This window comes from Arabidopsis thaliana, chromosome 5, assembly GCF_000001735.4.
Source record: "Arabidopsis thaliana chromosome 5, partial sequence".
NCBI classification, from domain to species: Eukaryota; Viridiplantae; Streptophyta; class Magnoliopsida; order Brassicales; family Brassicaceae; genus Arabidopsis; species Arabidopsis thaliana.
In genome coordinates, this window is record NC_003076.8 from 14,247,285 (window position 1) to 14,267,471 (window position 20,187).

General features: G+C 35.7%; 3 protein-coding genes and 1 pseudogene across 5 annotated transcripts; all 4 read right to left on the minus strand.

Annotated features, from left to right (window-relative positions):
• Positions 1–194: 194 nt before the first annotated feature.
• Positions 195–6,150, minus strand: AT5G36210 (alpha/beta-Hydrolases superfamily protein). Its single transcript, NM_123012.6, has 18 exons — positions 5,651–6,150; positions 5,397–5,575; positions 5,202–5,306; positions 5,033–5,104; positions 4,717–4,864; positions 4,563–4,645; positions 3,943–3,998; positions 3,278–3,414; positions 3,109–3,199; positions 2,950–3,015; positions 2,635–2,857; positions 2,352–2,453; positions 2,060–2,145; positions 1,865–1,987; positions 1,614–1,683; positions 1,435–1,526; positions 1,120–1,224; positions 195–1,034 (listed from the first exon to the last, which is right to left on the minus strand). The coding sequence occupies exons 1-18, from the start codon at positions 5,986–5,988 to the stop codon at positions 918–920; spliced, it is 2,193 nt and encodes a 730-aa protein (NP_198470.3). The 5' UTR covers positions 5,989–6,150; the 3' UTR covers positions 195–917.
• A 238-nt stretch (positions 6,151–6,388) lies between these two features.
• On the minus strand, positions 6,389–9,000 carry CYP81D1 (cytochrome p450 81d1). Of its 2 annotated transcripts, NM_123013.4 has the most exons (3): positions 8,218–9,000; positions 7,250–7,638; positions 6,389–7,148 (listed from the first exon to the last, which is right to left on the minus strand). In NM_123013.4, the coding sequence occupies exons 1-3, from the start codon at positions 8,729–8,731 to the stop codon at positions 6,543–6,545; spliced, it is 1,509 nt and encodes a 502-aa protein (NP_568533.2). In that variant the 5' UTR covers positions 8,732–9,000; the 3' UTR covers positions 6,389–6,542. The 2 variants fall into 2 exon arrangements, with proteins under 2 accessions (NP_568533.2, NP_001331884.1); NM_001344133.1 differs by having other exon boundaries at positions 7,250–9,000.
• Positions 9,001–9,104: 104 nt separating this feature from the next.
• Positions 9,105–11,969, minus strand: AT5G36223 (annotated as a pseudogene; the record flags this gene model as incomplete). The annotated part of the gene is made up of 1 exon: positions 9,105–11,969.
• A 4,716-nt stretch (positions 11,970–16,685) lies between these two features.
• On the minus strand, positions 16,686–17,451 carry AT5G36225 (zinc knuckle protein; the record flags this gene model as incomplete). The annotated part of the gene is made up of 2 exons (NM_001344134.1): positions 16,686–17,354; positions 17,413–17,451. The coding sequence occupies 2 exons, from the start codon at positions 17,449–17,451 to the stop codon at positions 16,686–16,688; spliced, it is 708 nt and encodes a 235-aa protein (NP_001331885.1).
• Positions 17,452–20,187: the final 2,736 nt, after the last annotated feature.

A 20,187-nucleotide genomic window follows, 5' to 3' on the forward strand; every position in this document is an offset into this window, starting at 1 on the left:
CATATGAGAAATGTATATATTATTTTAAAATACGAATTTGTTTTTGTTTTGTGCACCAAGAAAAAATACTAATTCTATAACTTTTTTACACTCAATTAATGGTAATGATGAAAAATAAAATAATTATTAGTGAAATGGATCTTAGAAAAAAGGTAGAAAATTGATAATAATTAATTTATTAAAAGTATTTTGTGAAAAAGTACATGTAAACTTGTAGAGAAGTTTTAATTGTTTTGGGGAGAAGATTAAAAAAAACTTTTAATAATTTATTAGGAGAAAAAATAAGAAAAATTGAAAATCTAGTTTATGAGGCTTTAAAAAAGAAAGAGAATAAAGAAGAAAAAATAAAAAAGACTTTGAGAACTTACAAAAAAAATTAAGTAGAAAAAGCCTAATTGGCAAAAAAAAAAGACTTCAGCCTACTTTTAAAGTCTTGAAAGTCAGTAGCCAATCACCCCTTACAACTACATGCAAGAATACAATTTTGGAGTACTTTGTTGCTTCAACGGTAGTAAACCTGTGGCGAAGTATTGGAGAGCAATTAGCAGCAAACAAGGATCAAAGACTTAACGATTTGTCCTGAATGGTGCATCGAAGAAGACAAGGCCCATACTGATATCGTATTTGTAATACCAACTACCGATATCATATCACTGACAGCTTCATCAACCATTTCGATGATAATGACTAAAGCTGAAAAGACATACGTTAAGCAACATTGGCCCAAACCAACATTGACCTTAACACTGTGGTTATTTGCCGAGCCACCTCCTAGGCATTCCCATTCTAGTGAATATAGAAGGTTTTGGACTTTTGATGAACAAATTATCCGAAAACGTTAGTCCAAGCATGTATTTTCTCTAAATAATAAAAAAAAAGCAAATCTTTTCCAAACATATCTATTTAAGCATCGTTTTCTAAGTGTCGAAGTTGTCAATTTTCAAAGGAGTGATGTCATCAGCAACTTTGAACCCTCCAACCACTCGGGCAAAGAACACCATCTGTTGCTCAAGTGTGTATTTGATGTTTTCCGCCTGTTAATCAATGTATATAAGTAAAGTAATCCACTGTTAATCCTTATGACTTGTTATTATTAATGCAAGTGATCAAAAGCCTTACCTTGCGAAAACCGTGTTGTTCTCCTTCGTACTCGACAAGAGCAACAGGCAGACCTTTTTTCTTTAATGCTTCATAGATTTTACGTGATTGATCTGGAGTTACAACCTGCAATTTTTTCAGCATTTTAAACCAATCGTTAAGAATTTCGTATAGAAGTGAAAGACATTGTCTTCGCAAATGGATAACCAAATCTCGAATTTAAAAACTATCAAGAATCCAGAATATGATAAATCTAGTTAAGACTTCTGTTACTAGATGCATTCAAGAACTGCCAACAAAACAAAAGAATAAACCAAGAGCGGAAAATATAAGAACCTTGTCTTCTAGTCCTTGGAAAAGGATGATGGGACAAGAGAACTTATCGACGAAATTGATTGGTGATCTCTCATAGAAATCTTTTTCATCTCCTGCAATTACATACTCAAGAATTTTGGTAACCGATTTACAAAAACAAAAAGCAAAGATAAATGCTTTCTTCAATGCATTTGACTCACCAACAAGATTGTCGATATAACGGGATTCAAATTTATGACCTTCTTCTTTCAACATTTTTAAATCAGCCACCTGCGTTAAGAAAAGCCAATCCAAACTTCTATGAATTATCAGTTGTTTATAAGGTATTCATCCTGCATCATGCATTTGAAGAGAATTCGGTGGATTGTGAAATAGTATCACAATATATAAAGATAAGGCTAGAATTCATTTAGCTAAATGTTTTTCACTGATGCAATGATTCTGTACTCACTCCGTATAAGGACGCTCCAGCTTTGAAAACATCCCTGAACGCCAATGATGCAAGAGTTGTGTAACCTCCTGCAGAACCGCCAGATATACAGAGCCGCTTAACATCTGCCTTGCCAGAAGATACCTGCCCAAACCAAAAAAGTTTAGGAAATGCTTTCAAAGTCGTTCACATAAAATAGGCGAAGAAAGAACATACCAAGTATTTAGCACAGCCACAACAGTCATCAACGTCGACTATTCCCCACTGCCTTAACAACCGCTCTCGATACTCTCGACCATAACCTTCAAAATAATGTTACACTTTGTCACAATAAACCCACGTGTGTGCCCACATGGTGAGAATGGGACATCGTAACCAAGAAATCTCAAGACGAAATACTTTAGCAAGACTAACTATAAAGATGAAAAGATGCAACCGTACAACTGTAGCGAATTATGGGAACTTGTAGGTAAAGTAGAAGAAACAACTTGGAACCATAAGAACAAACCTGTGCTTCCACCATAATTGACATCAACAAATGCCCAACCTCGACTTGTCCAGTATTGGATATTCAGATTTAAGGATCCACGTGATTCAGCAGTAGGTCCTCCTGTAGATTCAGATTGTCAACAAAAATGATCGATGTGCCATGCATAGCTGATTGCAATATTTATGTTACAGCTAAAGTACATACTTGAAACGAAAACATGATCTTAAGATGAACAAGACTGAAACTGAGGAATTATTTTGATTAAGTTTTGAAAAATCGGGATGTCGTAAGTTTAACATACCATGACTCTTCACTAACAACGGAGGTTTCTCTTCCATGCTAGCATTGTAGAGCGGATTGGTTGGAGGATAAAAGTATGCATAAGCGTTCTGACCAGGAACCTCTGTTGGAAATTCAATCAACTCTGGCACGCTGAAGTAAGCCTTGTACTTCAAAACATCGGGTGACGACGACCAAACAATCTCAGAACTGAGTGCTTTCGTCTTATGCTGATCCAGTGTTACCTGTTGATAGGGGAAATTATAAATCTACTGCTACTACTTTTATATTAGACAACTTGTGCTCAGCTAAAACCTTAAATAGGAATCATTTTTACCCTGGCAACTGATGGTGGAAGAACTGCTGATGCTCCCTCAACATAAAGGCACTGATTTCCCAATGTCTGAAAATGGAAGCACAATTTCTCATTACTTTCAGATTCAATTGGGAATCAATTGAAATGGTTTTGCAAAAACTACAGAAAAATAAATATTACAATGCTGTCAAAATCCGTTAAAGGAATATCGAGCAGAGAACATGATCCCTGTGAATCATCTACAATGCCTAGATATGACTTCCCTTTCTGCCTGCATTCAGGAACAATAAATTGTTATCAAAACAGGTAAATCAGAAAATGGTTGAAAGTATTTGAATTTTGGTATTACCTATAGCTGCATGCAATTAGGTTCTTCTCTTCAGAACACTCGATTATCTCGTAGGAGTTAGTACCGAAAATCCATAGTGGTTTCGCAAACTCACCGTCGAGAGGATATACAGAAACAACCTCATTGGTACTCTCAATCTGTGACACATCGAGAAAGAGGAAAAAATTAAATAAGGAACAAGGTAGTCAACAGTAAACATGTGTCCTACATTGGGAATTTCTTTGTGCACCAAGTAGATTTAAGAAAAGCTTCAAGTTGGTGGCCACATATCAGTCTCTACCCAAGAGTTCTAAGAACTTAGCAATTAATACAACTAACAAAACAAACAGCTACCATTTGGGATGTATATGGTAAGCCAAAAACAAAACTCAAACAGTATGTGTCTAATGTAACAAAACTCAAACATTATGTGGCTTTTTTTTTATAGATAATTTTGAAAGAATGAGACTACAATCTTCTCCGAGAACAAAGGTTTGAATTTTAAAATCTGTCTAGTGAAGTTCGTAAAAAGCCAAGAAAAAATGTTTCCTCTATGCTTTCATAAGTGACTAAAAAACTACTATCCCTATTTCAAATCTAAAACTAATTCTCAGCATTATAGAGCAAAAGCACACTATGGAATTTACCAAATGTGGCTATAATTGGCAAATGTGAAGAATGTTTACCCATTTATGAATATTCCAACATCCATTCTTTCTGTCAGTTACAAAAAAGAGTTCCCCTGCACGATAAGTCAGAGAGTCTCAGGTCAATGGAACCTATGAGAAATACTAAAGCTTGACAGGCTTAATTACAATATGAAAAAATATAATTTATTCACCAATTTTAGAGCTCCAGTAAAACATCTAATGGTTTGGAGAATGATACGTGAAGGTTCATATCAGAGAACTATCATGATGACATCCATTAAAAGACTCTAGTTTCAGCCAAGGAGTTTTTAATAGCTAAAAATTATAAAGATAAGAAGCATATGCAAGGAATTTGTAGATCAACCTTTTTCTCAGTAAAATTCACAGTCCTTGTCACTTGGTTAGAAGAAGAAAGATGAATGCAAAGAGCGGAAACAACAAGAGAGCAGAGAGAAAAAGAATATCATTTTATGGAGAAGACCCTAGTTTCATCCAAAACAGAAAAAACTTATAAGAAAAGCTCAACTGCTAAAAGTATGAAACAAATAGAAAGTCAGAAATCCAAGGTCAGTGTCTAAGAACTGCAAATCAATCTTTTCCCAGAGGATTTCACAATCCTTGTAATTTTCTGCATATTTTTCATTTAAGACAAATACCTCTTGATGACCACTTCGGCTCAGTGGGTGATTCGACGTATTTGGGATCACAACCAGCAACACATACGCGCTTATCAATATTTCTGCAGAAGGGTGTAACTTTGATTAATATTTGCAATATGCAAAGCATTTGAAAAAAATTGCAAATGCTTACCCGCCCTCGGAAATGTACCCAACCCACAGCTCTGCTTTATCCCATGGCATATTAGGGTGACTCCATTCAATCCATGCCAATCGCTCACACTTGGGATCCAACCGTGGAAATGCATAGAAATCATTGCCACTTACGAGTACTTTTGGTTCTGGATCTCAAATATCAGAAAGAACACATATGAGTGTCAATGATCAGCTGTAATAAGTTGGAAACTTAGAAACATGTACTACATGGCACTACTGACATAACTCACATCCCCTATAGACTCTTTCAATGGGAGTAAGAATACTTCTTTCACTAAAGTTTGATAATCTACCTTCAAGTGTCTCTCCACTTAGATTAACCTCCACGATTGTTGTAATTGGGTTTGATCTATCCTGGCGACCATCTATAAACACCAGTCAAACAATAACATGTAAATCTCGATAAAAACACAATCAAACATCAAGAGAGTCACCAATACTAAACACTAGAGACAAACCAACCTTCCCTAACAGTAACATAACGGTTAAAGCGTGAATCAAAGACTCCATCTGCATAAGTAACAGCTGGTGTACCATAATCTGGAGTAATTGGCTTTGGAGATGAATCTACACACATCAACCATCAAAACAAACAACATCAGAACTTGCCAACAAGAAATTTACATAGCTAGAATCAGTGAAGAGGTTATCTATCACCTTTATCAGTAATGTCTTGCTTGTACAATCGCTGATCCTTGTAATTAGAGAACACAAGTGTATCATCTGATGAAATCTGGAAAGCACCACCACCGTATTCTTGTGTTAAAGTTCTCACAGCGAAGTCTTTTGGAGTAATATCAATTGATGTTTCTCCTTGTAGCACCAAAACTCCTCTCCTTCAATCATATCAAGCTCGCAATCAAATTAGGGTTTTCATTTTCAAAATCAATCAAAAGAAGAAGAAGTAATACCCGGATTCGTTAGGGCGAGACTCGAGCAAGACGAGACGGCCATGAGAATCGACGGCGGTGCCGCCAAGACGCTTTGAAGCTCCGGAAACGATGTCGGCGGTGATTGGAGATTTCCAGGAGCCATAAGGAGCGGTGGTTAGAGGAGTCTGAGCAGCGTCGGGGGAAGAAGAAGACATGGATGCGAAGGAGCGAAGTGGTTTGAGTGAGAAGCGATTGAATCGTCTGATCGAAGAAGAGAAGGAACGAGAAAGGAAGAGATTGTGAGCGGAAGAAGAAGGCAAGCGAGTGAGTGAGAATGAGACTAGGTGATTGAGTGAGGTCAACAACAACAATGCCATTTATTTACTCATCCACTCTTTGCTTGTTTTCGCTATAGGTTTTTGAATTATATGTTTTTTTGGGTCATCCAAGTGGCCGCGATCCGAACACTTCACCAGATCATTCAATCGGTAGGAGCAACGGACTGTTTGTACAAAGGGCATGGACGTAGTCAACACGAGCTGATGACTCGCGCTTACTAAGAATTCCTCGTTGGAAACCAACAATTACAATGATCTATCCTCATTACGATGAAATTTCAAAAGTTACCCGGGTCTGTCGGCCAAAGTGTGAACTCGTTGAATACATTAGTGTAGCGCGCGTGTGACTCAGAACATTTAAGGACATCACAGACCTGTTATTGCCTCAAACTTCCTTGGCCTAAACGGTCATAGTCCCTCTAGAAGCCGTTTACTTTTCTTATAATACTCGATTGCTTTTCTATAAATCTGCTAGTAACACTTATTAAAAATAATTAAGATAGCCATAATAATCCATCAAGATTTTACATGTAGAGAGAATCATTGATTTGCATTAACATGTCACACATCTTTTATTCGTAGTTTCAACAATTTTAGGAAATAATCTTATGTAGAAATGGACGAGCTTTGCAAATAGCTTTCAAAGGAATCGCTTTGGGTACAGTATTCCCAACTCCTTCCTTCATATCCACTTCCACATTCCCAACTCTCTCCCATTCAAAGCATTGTATCAATGACCCGAGAGCTAGTCCCACGATTCGTTGGGCCAGACCCGATCCAGGACACGCTCTTCTACCTAATCCAAACGCCAGAAGCTTTTGTGCTTCCTCTTCTTTCTCAAACCGCTCTGGTTTAAAGCTATCCGGATCATCCCACGTGTTTGGATCCCTATGTATGGCCCATGCATTCACCAACAACGTTGTACCACGTGGCATATCGTAGGATCCTATCTTGCAATCTTCTGATGCCATGTGTGGGACTAGCAATGGTGTAGCTGGGTGTAGCCTAAGGGTCTCAAGGACAATGTTCTTTAGATATGGTAGCTCGCTAAGATCTGCTTCTTCGATAAGCCGGTCTAAACCAACCCGGTTATCGATTTCGTCTCTCGCTTTAGATATTACGTCAGGATGGTTAAGCAAATTGGAAAGTGCCCATTCTAGAGTGACTGCTGATGTGTTAGTCCCTGCTATTACCATTATCTGCATTAACATAATAACATCAGACAATTTATCTTACTTATAATCAAAGTTAACAAAAGATCTAATAATTAATAGAAAAAATAAAGGAAGAAGAAATAAACCAGTATGATGCCTTTGATGATTTGATCAGTGTAATACTCAATATCAGATTTTTGGAGGACAAGCAAATGATCGATCATTGTAGTACCGGTTTCTTGTTGCCCACGTTTATCGTCAATGAGACCTTGTAAAAACTTATCTGTCTCCTCTCCTAACTTTTTAACCCTATTTTCATAACTTGAAAACAGTCTGAGGATGGGGACGTAGTCAACGGCGTTGCCTGAACTCGTGTTAGCCCCAACATCTGCTACCAACTTACGGACACGCTTTGCTTCTTCCTCATCGGTTGTTTCTTCACCGTAGTATCGTTTTCCGGTCATCATTCTCATTATGTTGTTGAATGTCAAGTCCATAAGCATTGGTTTCAATTCCACAACAGTTTTTTTGGTTCCTGCAATTATTAAAAGAAAAAGGAAAATCGAGAACCAAACGAGAACCAAAAATAGAGTAGTCGAGCTTTTCTTCATTACTTTGTAAAATGTTTTTAGAAATCTCTATTCTAAAAATATTGACGTAAAACGTTCTAAAAGTAAAAGAGTTTTAAGAAATCTTCATGGTACGATTGACGCCCACAAAGACTCAGTGGTCAATATAATTAGCACTTAAATAACACCAAAAAAAATTGAAAAGTTGACTAGTCTTTATCAACAAACTTCACGACGATGAAAAAAACACATGTGACAAAACTTTTCTCATTAGTCATTACTATGTAACATATTTTAAATTTTTAATAAAAACTTTATTTTCGTAATACGTACATTTTAGTATTTCGACTTTGCAAAAGAAACTCATTCTATTCATCAATTACGGCCACCACAAGCTATCTCATCCTTATTTTCGTATCATCATTATTTCATATAATCATATTTCAATTTTTTGTGGTCACTATAACACTAAGATAAGACAAACATAAATGAAAAGTCAACGAATGATGAAAGCACTTGTAGCATATACATTAATACATATATACCTGCGAGACGAGAGAGGCGGCTTATAAGGCGACGTACTTCGTCGGTACGGACATAAAGAAAGCAGTTAAGGCGGTGTGTTGAAAAGATCTCGATAGTGCAGAGGCGACGGAGGTTACGCCAGTGATCACCGTAAGGTGCAGCGATCATGTTTGTATTGTTATAACCAACATGTTTTCCGATGATCACCTGTGGCCGGTTAGCTAGAACGACGTCGTTCTTGCCAAAGCACTCCTCTGCCGCAACCTTATGTGACGACACCACGTAGACTAGACGGGATCCAAGTCGGAGGGACATCACGCCGCCACCATCGTTGTGGTCGAGGGTCTCGGAGAAGGAGCGGAGGGTGCGGTGGATGGGTGGCTTCAGAAGGCGGAGATGGCCTATTATTGGCAACCATCCCGGCGGAGACGGTGGAAGATTCTGTTTCTTTGGTTTTAAGAACTTGAAAGAGATTATCAAGAAGATGAGAGAGAAAATGGAGTAGAGAACAACTCTAATGTTGGTTTCTTCCATTTGACTGTTTGCTTCTTCTTTTTTTTCTTGTCCTCTTTAGTAAAGTTGTTTATATGATGAAGTTTAGAAAAATCAAAAATCAAAAAGTTGGTTATATTATTCGAATTTCGACACGTTTGGTAATTAGGATTTAATAATTAAAAATAAGGATCGTGACGGGATGAGACTAAATAAGATGTATGAACTTTTTTTTTTTTTCACTAAGTGTTGTCTTCTTTTAGATCATAATTGTACAATAGTAGATCTACCACTTACAGCTTGAAGACATACACATAAAACAAGTAAACTAACAACCATGGCATCAGAAACCAACAAGGTTAACCATGTTGTATACTCAAAAAGTTACAGAGCGAACGTAAAAACACTAACTGCAGCCATATAGTACTCTTTAACCCAAAAAGTGTTATGAAGGCCATACCCCTTCGACGCATTATTTCAGAGCTTGGATATGCACTTGTTGAAACCAATGCTGTCCTAAACCAAAAAGAGTTGACAGAATTAGTAGAGTGCTTATCTTTTCTTTGGAGGTTTCAGAATCCCTCTCTTCATGTGCGCTTGATCTTGGTCATTGTAAGGTCCTTTCTCCTCTTGACGTTTCCTTGATTCCCTTGTTTCAAACCTTCTTGAAGATTGGCCAATTTCATAAACACGTTGAGTTCCAGCTGTGATTGTTGTTCCCACTGATGGAGTGATATTAGAATCTATTGAGACTTGTTGTCCTTGACAGAGACCATGTTGACTAGTGCCTCTACCATGGTGGTTAAGTCCTTCTCTTGTAGTAGGAAAATACGGATGCGCTGCAACAAACTTTCCATGATTCAACTGTGGTGTAGCAATCCTTGGAGGTGGGGTCATAGGAACTGGAAAGGAATTATCATTCATTTGAGACTGAGAATTCATACTCGATCTGAACCTTTCATCATGGAAGACAGGTCTTTCCCTTCCATAGTTAGGTAAGCGTTGTCGATATGGACAATAGTTCATGTGATGTGTAACTCTAAAACAACTACTGCATATCCTCCTTAGCCGCTCATATTGAAACCTGATGAGAGCAGTTTCCCCAGAATCAAAAATGATGCGTTGGAAAAACCTAAGTCTGTCAGTGATTCCAAACCTCACTCGGACTCGAATATAAGCAATTTGAGTCGTGGTGGCATCATGAAAGTCCAAAGTGATGATCTCTCCAAGTTCTTGAGCAATCTCCAAAGCAGTCTCCTCACAAACATACAGAATAGGAATGCCCCTCATCTGCACCCAAAGGTCTATGGTAGTCACAAAATTAAAGGCAGGAGCAGGCTCCCATATATGAGTTGCAACAAACCAATTATTGAAAAGTAAGGGTTCCCTTCTCTGCACTTGATAACACGACTTTTTATCCCGTTTTAGCTATTGTTTTCTTATATTTCAGAGAGCATTTGATGCCATTCTAGAACCAATAAGAGGAGAAACACGTATTCTAGGTGCCAAGAAGGTTTTTAAGAGTTTTGAACCTAAAAGTATCAAAAGGTGATCATTCCAGTACTTCAGAAGTTTAGCATCTGTCTGAGGTCTTCCCTATCACGGAAACGAGATATTTTGGTATGTATGGAATGATAGAAGAGTCAAGATTAACGTAGAAGTCGAATCAAAACAATCTATAAAGCCGTTTGGAAGATATGACACAAAGAGTGAAGACATGTCAAGAACCGGCCGTTTAGAAATAATAAGTCCAAAAAGCATCTGGCCAAGGAGACTTGAACCTGGGCAGCTCCGAGAAACTCACCACCGAACACTAGTTCACGCCCAAGTCCTTCCCTCTTTGCGCCACCGTCATTAGGCTCCTTTCCTGAAGCCCACTATTCGGCCCGATCACTTACTTACCCGGGGGAATGACGTTCTTACCCCTAAACCTAATTCCTGGCCCTCAAGTATAAATACTTGTTCTAAGCCCTAACTCTAGGTGTGCCTTCATCACAAACGAACCCTAGCCGTCGCCGAGAGCTGCCAACTCGCAGCTGCACCTCTTGAAGCTTGAAGATCACCATCTCTCTCTTTCTCGTTTTGTGTAAGACTCTTTATATGGAACTTTGCCTCTTGTATTCTACATTCAAAGAAGTAATCTCTAAACCCTTTCTAAGTTTTATTCATCTTTTTGTTATGGTTTACTCAATCCAACTTTTGATTAGCTCCTTTGCCATGAGCGAGTAGATCTCTAGTTGGGTTTGAGGGGGTTTCAAAGGGGAATTCATGGGGACTTTTAGATCGAAAGTCTAGGTTGGCGGTTTCTATGGCTTTGTTTGATCGTTTACACTATTCTTTCTAGTTGAGTTTAATCTTAATGCATGTATGTCCAGAACACCACCTAGTACATGATCTTAGATATTTTATACTTGACAGAATCTTGTATAATTGCCTGAAATAGCTCAACTGAATAAAAAACTATAACCGTTGCACGCCCGCCGAGTGATAGGGACTTATGGAGTAGAATCGAATTTTAACTTAATGCTTTGATCTTGTATTTTGAAACCATGTAAGCACCTACTAGCCGTTAGGGCAACTGAGTACACAAGATATAGGTGAGAATAGCCGGCTTTCACCTACCAGCCGTTAGGGTTAGCTGGTCTTGATAGAGTTTCGTATGTCCGAGAATTTGGAAGTAAACAAACCTAACCATGTTATCACCTAGATTGAGATCTATATCCTATTGTTTGAACCATGACATCCGGAGAAACCCTCGAAAGCCTAACGCTTCTCTCTTATTGCTTATCGTTTAGTTTAGTTACTTGTCTTTTATTTTGGTTTATTGCATACAACAACCCCCTCTCTTTTTATTTGGTCCTAGCTTCACTCTCTTCTTAAGGATTTCTCTGAACTACTTCTCTCCTTGTGGATTCAATCCTAAAGTACTACTCCTATATACTGTGCATTTGCAGTAGTCGTGTGGTCTTTCAGGTAAAAGCTTGAGGTGAAATAAAACACGCATCAACACTGTAAGTAAATCAACCTCATTCTGGAACAAGAACTGAACATAAGTAGCATCAAGAATTCTACCATGGACACGCGATGTCAATCTCCAAGATCTAGGAAGAGCAGCAATGATAGAATTAAGATTCTAAGCTCGTGGATTAAGACGCCTAGCAATCAAGCTAAGCTAGTTTCGATCTTCCACCATAACATACGCTTCATGAGGAATGGACAGAGCCGGATCCTCCTGACCAAGCTCCAGGTTTTGAATTTTATCCCAAAGCTCATCTCCCATGATATTTCAAGTAGAAAAGAGAAACAAGAAAGGGATGGACTCTTAAAAACTATAAACGATTAACTATATATAAGACATCACAAAGACGTAGACCTAAAGTAATTTAAAAGATAAAGTAGACCTAACCAAAGTAAATATTAATTGCCAAATCGACCTCTAAGAAATTTAAAAATTAAAAAGCAGACAAAACAAAAATAACCGACTTCTTAAAAAAAACTCAAAAAAATGAAAAAAATAAAACCTATGACAATGCAAACCTACTAAAGGACCATCCTAATCTGATTACCTCCACCTACAGAATTATTCTTTTCATCCACCTATTAGAAATCTGCCATGTTTAGATCAGTTCAAACCTCTTAATACTACTTGTTACAAACCTGCAACTCAATCAGAGGTAGACCTCAAATACCCTGTTGCTGAGTCATTTCTGCTTCAAACAGACTTCTCAACCATTGGGGAAAGCTCCGTGCTATATAAGATTGCCACCTCATTCCAATGATGACACTCTTATCTATTTCAAACGCACCAGTGTTACACTGAGCAGATTCCATCATCATAAACCAGTTTGGTTTATCTTTGGTAAAGCTTAATAATTATGCGATATGACTAATCATCAATGGCCATTCTTTAGGTTTATTTAAAGCTTTAATAATATCATGGGATGAGGCTCCAAAGGTGACTTTATCAAAATGCAGATGATTCATACTCTCCAATGCTCATTCCCAACTTTTAAGTTTTGCATCAAAAAGGGATTGTACCTGAGAATAAGATCTTCTACTGTGAAGCAAGACCTTCCCCATAGAGTCTCAAACCACCAACGATGTACCAACAACTTGCTTCTGTTTAGACAAAGCAACACCAATGTTGCATTTAAGTTCATCCACTTGAGGAGGATACCATTTCTGAACACCTGTATTTATCTAAGAAGTCCCATTTCCTTGAGCATTGACCCATTGAGTACTATCCTCATAAGCTCTATCAGCAATGCTTCTAGTTGTAGATCATGTACCTTCAAACAAAACTTTATTCATGTTTTTCCATAACACCCACATTATCCATGAATTGACTGTTCTCATTTGTCTAGAAATTCTCATGTTCTGGGAATTGTGAATCACATGATCTATGTTAGTGAAAATAGAACTCCCGAAACCTGTTGCATGGGATTGAATGAGAGAAAGAGCCCAAACTTGTCTAGCAAAAGGGAATTGAAACAACACCTGATTAATTGTTTCTATTTCCTCATTGCAAAGTAAATACCCATCATCAATCTGAATTCCTCGTGTTCTTAAGATGTCTTCTACTGCAAGTGCACCTTTTAAAACTTTCCACAGAAATACCCTAATTTTTGGAGCCCTTTCAAGAGACCAAATCTTATCATACAGAGGATTAACAGAAGGACAAACTTCAACCTCTTTAAAAAGGTCATGGTAGGTCTCTCTGCTACTTCTAGTATACCCTGACTTCACTATGTATAACCCAAAATTAGTCCCAACACAACAAAAAGAATCTTCATTAGTGAGGACATGTCTTTGTTGCAAAATGAGCTGAATGTTTGTCCTAGGAAATAAATCTCTGAGCATTTTCAAATTCCAATTCCTGGTAAGAGGATCAATAAGCTGACTTACTTTCAACTGAATATCTATCAATGAATGAATATTCATTGGTCTCCTATTTTGACCGTTTAACAGCCACTTATCAACCCACACATTTGTCTGCTCACCATTCCCTATAATTCTTTTCAGCCCTCCTCTAAGTAATTCCCTAGCATATAATATACTTCTCCAAGCATATGTGGGTATAGTTCCTTGAGGTGCATTGAGGAAATCTGTATTCAAGAAGTACCTGGTTTTGAGTATTTGAGAAAGCAGGCTGTTAGAATCATTAAGTAACCTCTAAGCTTGTTTGGCCAACAACGCCTGATTCAAGCACTTCTAGTCTTTAAAACCAAACTCTCCTAAACTTTTAGGAAGAATTTTTTTTTGACCCCAATCTAATGAATTTTCTGTGACGATTCCATTGAGTTCCACCAGAAATCCATCATAACACTTGAAAGCTTAGTGCATAAACTTTTTGGCAGCTTGAAACAAGTCATATAATATACACTGGCAAGGCCATAGCAATGGATTTTAACAAAATCTCCTTACCACCTTTGGAGAAAGTTTTAGCATACCAACCAGTCATTCTTGATTGCATTGTCGCTTTGATGAACCCCAGTAAATCCTGTTTAGAACCACTCAAGTTCTCAGGTAATCCCAAGTACTTCCCAGTCCCACCTTCTAACTGAATACTTGATCTATTCTTAATCCACTGTTTGGTATCCTCCTCCACCTTAGCTCTAAAAGTGATTGCAGATTTCTCTACATTAATCAGTTGACCTGATATATGTCCATACTGTGATAAACATCTCATAAGCTCTTCACAATCCGCTTTTGTTGCTCTACACACTATGAAGGTGTCATTAGCAAACAATAAATGATTAATTGTAGGACCACAACCATTAAACTGAATACCACAGACTTTGTATTTACTCTCAGCTTGATGCAGAATATGAACCAGAGCCTAAGTGCATAACACAAATAATAAAGGTGAGATTGGATCACCCTAGCGGATACCTCTTTCTGGCTTAATAAGATCAAATGGCTGACCATTTATCAAAACTGAATACGAGACAGAGGTCACACCCCATTATCCAAGAAACCATTTATTATTAAAACTCATGGCAGTCAAAATTCCTTTCAAAAAGGGTCATTCTACCCTATCATAAGCTTTCGACATATAAGTTTTAAAAGCCATAAACCCTTTGAAAATCTTAGGATTGGTTCGTAAACTATGCACAATTTCATGTGCAATACGAATGTTGTCAGAAACTAACATTTCAGCAACAAATACAGATTATGAAGGGGAAACAATGGCTGGAATATGTTTCTTCAGTCTGAAAGATAAGAATTTTGAGACTATCTTATAGAGGACTGAACATAAGCTATTTGGTCTGATATCTGACATTCTTTGAGGATTAGTAATCTTTGGGATCAAACATAAGTGAGTGTGATTCCACTCTTCAGGAAGAACCCCAGTTTGGCATAAATCCCTAATTTCTGCAGTGATTTGATCCTTGACCAATTCCCAATTTTTTCTGAAAAAATAAGGCAGTAAATCCATCAGATCCTGGAGCACTTTCAACATTAATGGAGAAGACAACATTAAAGATTACTTTTTTTGTGACTTCTTGAGTTAAATCTTGATTCATATCTTCAGAAACTCGGTGACAAAAGCCTTCCAAAACAGACTCCAGATTAGCAGAAAAAGAATATGTAAACAGATTCTCAAAATAGTCAGCTGTTATCTTGCCTTTCTCTTTGTTTAGCGTATGTTCCTTGCCATTCTCATCTACCAAAAAACTCATGAATTTTTTGCTCTCTGAGCTTTCACCATAGCTTGGAAAAACTTTGAGTTTCTATCACCTCCAAAAAACCATTTGTCTCTACTCTTTAATCTCCAAAAAGATTGTTCTTCTCTAAAAACAACACCCAAATGAGCTTGAATATCTGAAATTTTAGCCCAACATAGATACTGCTCACTTTTTCTTCATCCAAGTCTTTTCTTAACCTCAAAATCCTGCTCTGAGCATTATAATCACTATGCTCTTTCCATCTACTAATGGCTTTCCTACAATTGACCAAACGTAGCATAGAAGAAAAAACACCTGAAGATATACCACCATTCCAAGAGCTAAGAACAACGGCTGCACAATGAGGATCCTCTACAAAATGTTTATCAAAACAAAACTGACCTCTAATCATCTCTTGATCATTCACAAATGTAACCATAACAGGTCTATGAACAGATCCCAATCTCTCAAGGAACCATTGATGAGAATTTGGGAACAGATCAAACCACTCCAAGTTCCCAAAACATCTATCCAATTTACATTGTATCCATTGAGCATTTCAAGTTCCTCCCCAAGTAAAACCATTACCCGTACTTCCCAATTGATGCATGTCACAATTAAGCACCATATCCTTGAAAGGCTGAAAAGAGGCTAGCAACCTAGAAGGTCCCCCTAACTTCTCTTTGTTAGACAAAATGTCATTGAAATCACCAATCATACACCAAGCCTCATTTCTCACTAAACCAATACTGCTTAACTTCTCTAACAAGAGAGATCTGAGATGCAACACATGGTTCTCATAAACACAAGAAACAAACCAACTTTTACTTTACTTCCTTGAGACACTTTTAAATCCAAGAGATTCTTATCTTCAAAAAGGAATTCAATCTCTATATAATTTTTCCAAAAATAGCTAATCCACCACTCTTTCCAACATTTTCTATTGTGTTAAAGTAATCATAGCCTAGCCATCTAAATACTTTCAGAATAAACTGATCAGAATTCATGGTTTCCATGAGAAATAAAATATCCGGGAAATACTATTTTTTCATTTTCTTAAGGTGTCGAATTGTCCAAGGATTCCCCAAACCTTGGCAATTCCAACTTAAGATGTCTTATTGATATTGCGATGGTTCACTAGGAACCACCGTATTATCATCTCTCTTAAGACATTTTGAGGATTCAGTTCCAGGCCCTTGATTTTTCCTTTTGTAAGTAATGTCAAACTTAGGATTAATACTCACCTCCTTATCAGTTGCATCCATGGAAGGCACTGCATTCTTTCTTATCGCTAAAGCTCCTCTTCCTAGGATTTTTCTATTTGATACTCAAACCTGAAGAACAAGCTTGATCAATAGAGTTAAAGCCCGACGAGAAATCCAGATTAAGATAATCAGAACAGGGCTACCCCATAGTGACTTGCAACATTTGTGATTGATGTGCCTGTGAGAGTATCCTTTCAATTCATCAGGTAACATAATAAACTTTGGTGAGCGTGAAGGAGAAATCATAGGAGCTTGAACTACTACATTTTTCTGTTTAAACACACCTCCAGAAATCTCTTTCTCATTTTTATCTGCCTGGGTATCATTAAAATCCATTCCCACCAAGGGATTAATAAGCTGATCAACCATCACTCTCTCAGGTAAACACTTCTTTAAACTCGCACTAGGAAGTTGCAGACTTCCTTGTTGACGGCTGGGACAGTCAAATTTGTCATGAGTAAATATTTGGCAAAAGAAACATCTCTTTCGAATACGCTCATAATCAAAAGTAACTGAAACCACTTCACCTATAGGTACTTGCACTTCCTTAGAGTTACGCAATGGATTTCGAACATCAAAAAGCACTTGAACTCTCACATAATCTTGAGCTTGAGATTTCTCCAAATCTAACTCCACCTTTAACAGCTCCCCAACACAAGCAGCAATTTCCTTAATCGTCTCTTTCGTATAATCATTGACAGGAATATTGCAAAGCCGAACCCAAGATCGTTTCTGCTTTCATATATAGGTGTATGAACTTTAAAATAGTCATATGTAAATATATCGTTACCCTTATATTATTGATACTAAAATTTAACCCGCGGTACATCGCGGGGTTATATTTGTTTTTAAAATGTAATATTTTTGTTTAAAAGATTAACTGAAGATATATCATATTAATTTGTATTTTTAAATGAAGATATCTATCTATGTATTACTTAGTATATGATTACTATTTTTTAGGTTTCAATTTTTGAAGTATATATACGAAAACATATATATTTTTAATACATTTAAATTTTTGAATATTTTGTGTATAAGGTTGTATAATTGTATTTTGATTGGTAATTTTAGGATTTCATCTGTGATATACCTTTCTTTATTAATATCGATCAAAAATTGTCATTCCATATAAATCTGTCTATATTATCTCGTTAGCTAAATTATTAGTGTTATAAAATCTAAGAAAATAAATTATTATTATTATAAATTTAATAATTTTAGGATCTCACCCGTGGTATATCGTCCCTTGAATGATTTTAAATTTATACTACTAATATAGATTTTAAATTTATCATATAAAGTATATGATTTCAAGTTTTTGTGTTTTTTATTTAAATAAAGCAACGGTTTAAATGATGATAGATTTAGTTCTTTTTCTTGTATGTGTATATGAATTTTGTGTGAATATTTTAATTATTATAAATTAGTATTTTTACTGCTATACAAAATGTTAATATAAATACTTGCTATAAATCAGATTTATGCATATTTTGTGAAGTAAAATTCACAGATTGTTTTTTGAAGATATATGAAAAAATTGTGTAGAGATTTTTAGAAACAAATTAGGCAAGATATTGTTTGGTTAATATATTTTTTAAATTTTGTAAAACTAAATAATAAATGTCAATGACATTTCTTGTAAATAAGTCTCAACTACATGATTTATTTCACAAAATGACTGTAAAAATGTATATGTAGATTATTTAATAACATAACTTATTATTTAGTAAATTAAGAGAGACTTTTTGTTAAGACCCTCTTATCTCATTTTCTCTCGCTTTTTTTTCCAATTTTGTTTTTTTGATATATCTGATCTGCTGATTCGATTATTTTTGAGAAATAAACATTCCAACCTCGGAGTTAGGTAATATGGTAGTCTAACACCTAGTGACATATTTGGAAATGTTGGAAAGTCTCCAATAAAACTCCATTGAAATTCATGTAACTTAATGTGACATATTAATAATGTAGAGAATAACGATAGTCGTCATATCTACGGTTTGGATCGGATTTACTCTTGCAAACAGTAAACCATTATCGCTTATTTCGGATAGCCAATAATTTTAAGATAAAAACTTGTCGCTAAGAAGTAACATGTGCCACGCTTTAGATGGGTGCTCTTCCTAGATCTTTTTTTTGGGTAGGATTTATGGTCTCAGTCCTACAGCATTAGCAAGGGTAATAATTTTTCATAAGAATAAAAAAAAGTTGTGCTTAATTTCAACAATTCTACAACGTTCTAATCAAAAGGGCCAATGCAAATGAATGAAGAGCCGGTTTGTGGGAAGAAGATGGGGTTAAGTTTAGGATCTTAGCCGAAAAAGCAGTCTAATACTTAGTTTAATGTTGGATTGAATTTGCACAAAAAAAAAAATGTTGGATTGAAAGGTTTGGAGAGACAAGTCATTGGCCAGAGTGGGGTTGGAACTCTATTGCATAATTTTAAGGATTGTTTTGTTGTATATGTGTACTCCGTAATATGAAGATGCAAATTCAACCCTAAAATAACATTTACATTCCACATAATCTATATATACATTTTTGCAGTACTTTTTTGAGAAAATGTTTGAAATCTGAGCTTTAATTCATCAATTAATTCAAATGGGTGGGTTTTACTCGGTTTAATTACGTTCGGATCTTGGATAACGTTAATTCTTGAAATAAATTACCATTTTCTACCAAAAAATAGTGAAAAACGAAATTAATTAATTATCTAATTTAATATATATAATATTTCTACACTAACCATATATTTTATTTACCTAAACTAATTTTCTAAAACATTTCTACCTAATTTTAACATAAATATATGATTCTTCTTTCATTTTTATTTGATCTAATATTTAATTTATTTTGAATTTATATAAAATACATATAGTTAATAAAATATTATATTTTTCTGTATATAATATGATTCAAATTTTTTAAAATGGACATATATTATTCATCTATGAAAAATAATATGTGTATAATATCCCACATCGCTTTAAAAAATTAGACAATAGTTTAGAGTCATACTATAAAAAAGGCCAAAATGATTATGCCTACGAATGAACAAGAAACTTGAGTTCTCAAACGTCCAAACTAAAAGTGTTCGGTTTAATCCGGTTCTTTATTTCAAAGAATGGAAACTTTTAAAAAGTTTCAAAATATTATAAATATTTAACCTTTATTAAAGTGAAATATTCTAACTATTTCAAATATTATTTTTTTAATAAAGTTTCAAAGATTATAATATCTAAAATTTATAATTGTTAAATAAGAAGTTTAAACATTATAAATATTTAAATTATATTACGGGTGAACTCCTAGAATTGATGGGTTTAGGTCGATAATAATAAGAGACTGTGTATTGCGGGTGAAAACCTAAAATTAGTGATCAAAATATAATTATACAATCTTTAACACTACACAAAACAAACAATATTACCAAAACAAATACAACTTTTTTAAAACGCATCTCGATTCTTTTATAGAAAGTTTAAACATTATAAATATTTAAAATTTATATTACAGGTGAAATCTTAGAATTAACGGATTTGGGTCGATAATAATATGGCAT

Coding starts and splice junctions, on each gene's coding strand:
- AT5G36210 (NM_123012.6), bottom strand. CDS start 5,988: ATGGCATTGTTGTTGTTGACCTCACTCAATCACCTAGTCTCATTCTCA. Junction 5,576..5,650: donor TCTCGCCCTAACGAATCCGG/GTATTACTTCTT, acceptor ATATGATTGAAG/GAGAGGAGTTTTGGTGCTAC. Junction 1,225..1,434: donor TCCAAGGACTAGAAGACAAG/GTTCTTATATTT, acceptor AAAAAATTGCAG/GTTGTAACTCCAGATCAATC.
- CYP81D1 (NM_123013.4), bottom strand. CDS start 8,731: ATGGAAGAAACCAACATTAGAGTTGTTCTCTACTCCATTTTCTCTCTC. Junction 7,639..8,217: donor CCGCCTCTCTCGTCTCGCAG/GTATATATGTAT, acceptor TAATAATTGCAG/GAACCAAAAAAACTGTTGTG. Junction 7,149..7,249: donor TCATCAAAGGCATCATACTG/GTTTATTTCTTC, acceptor ATGTTAATGCAG/ATAATGGTAATAGCAGGGAC.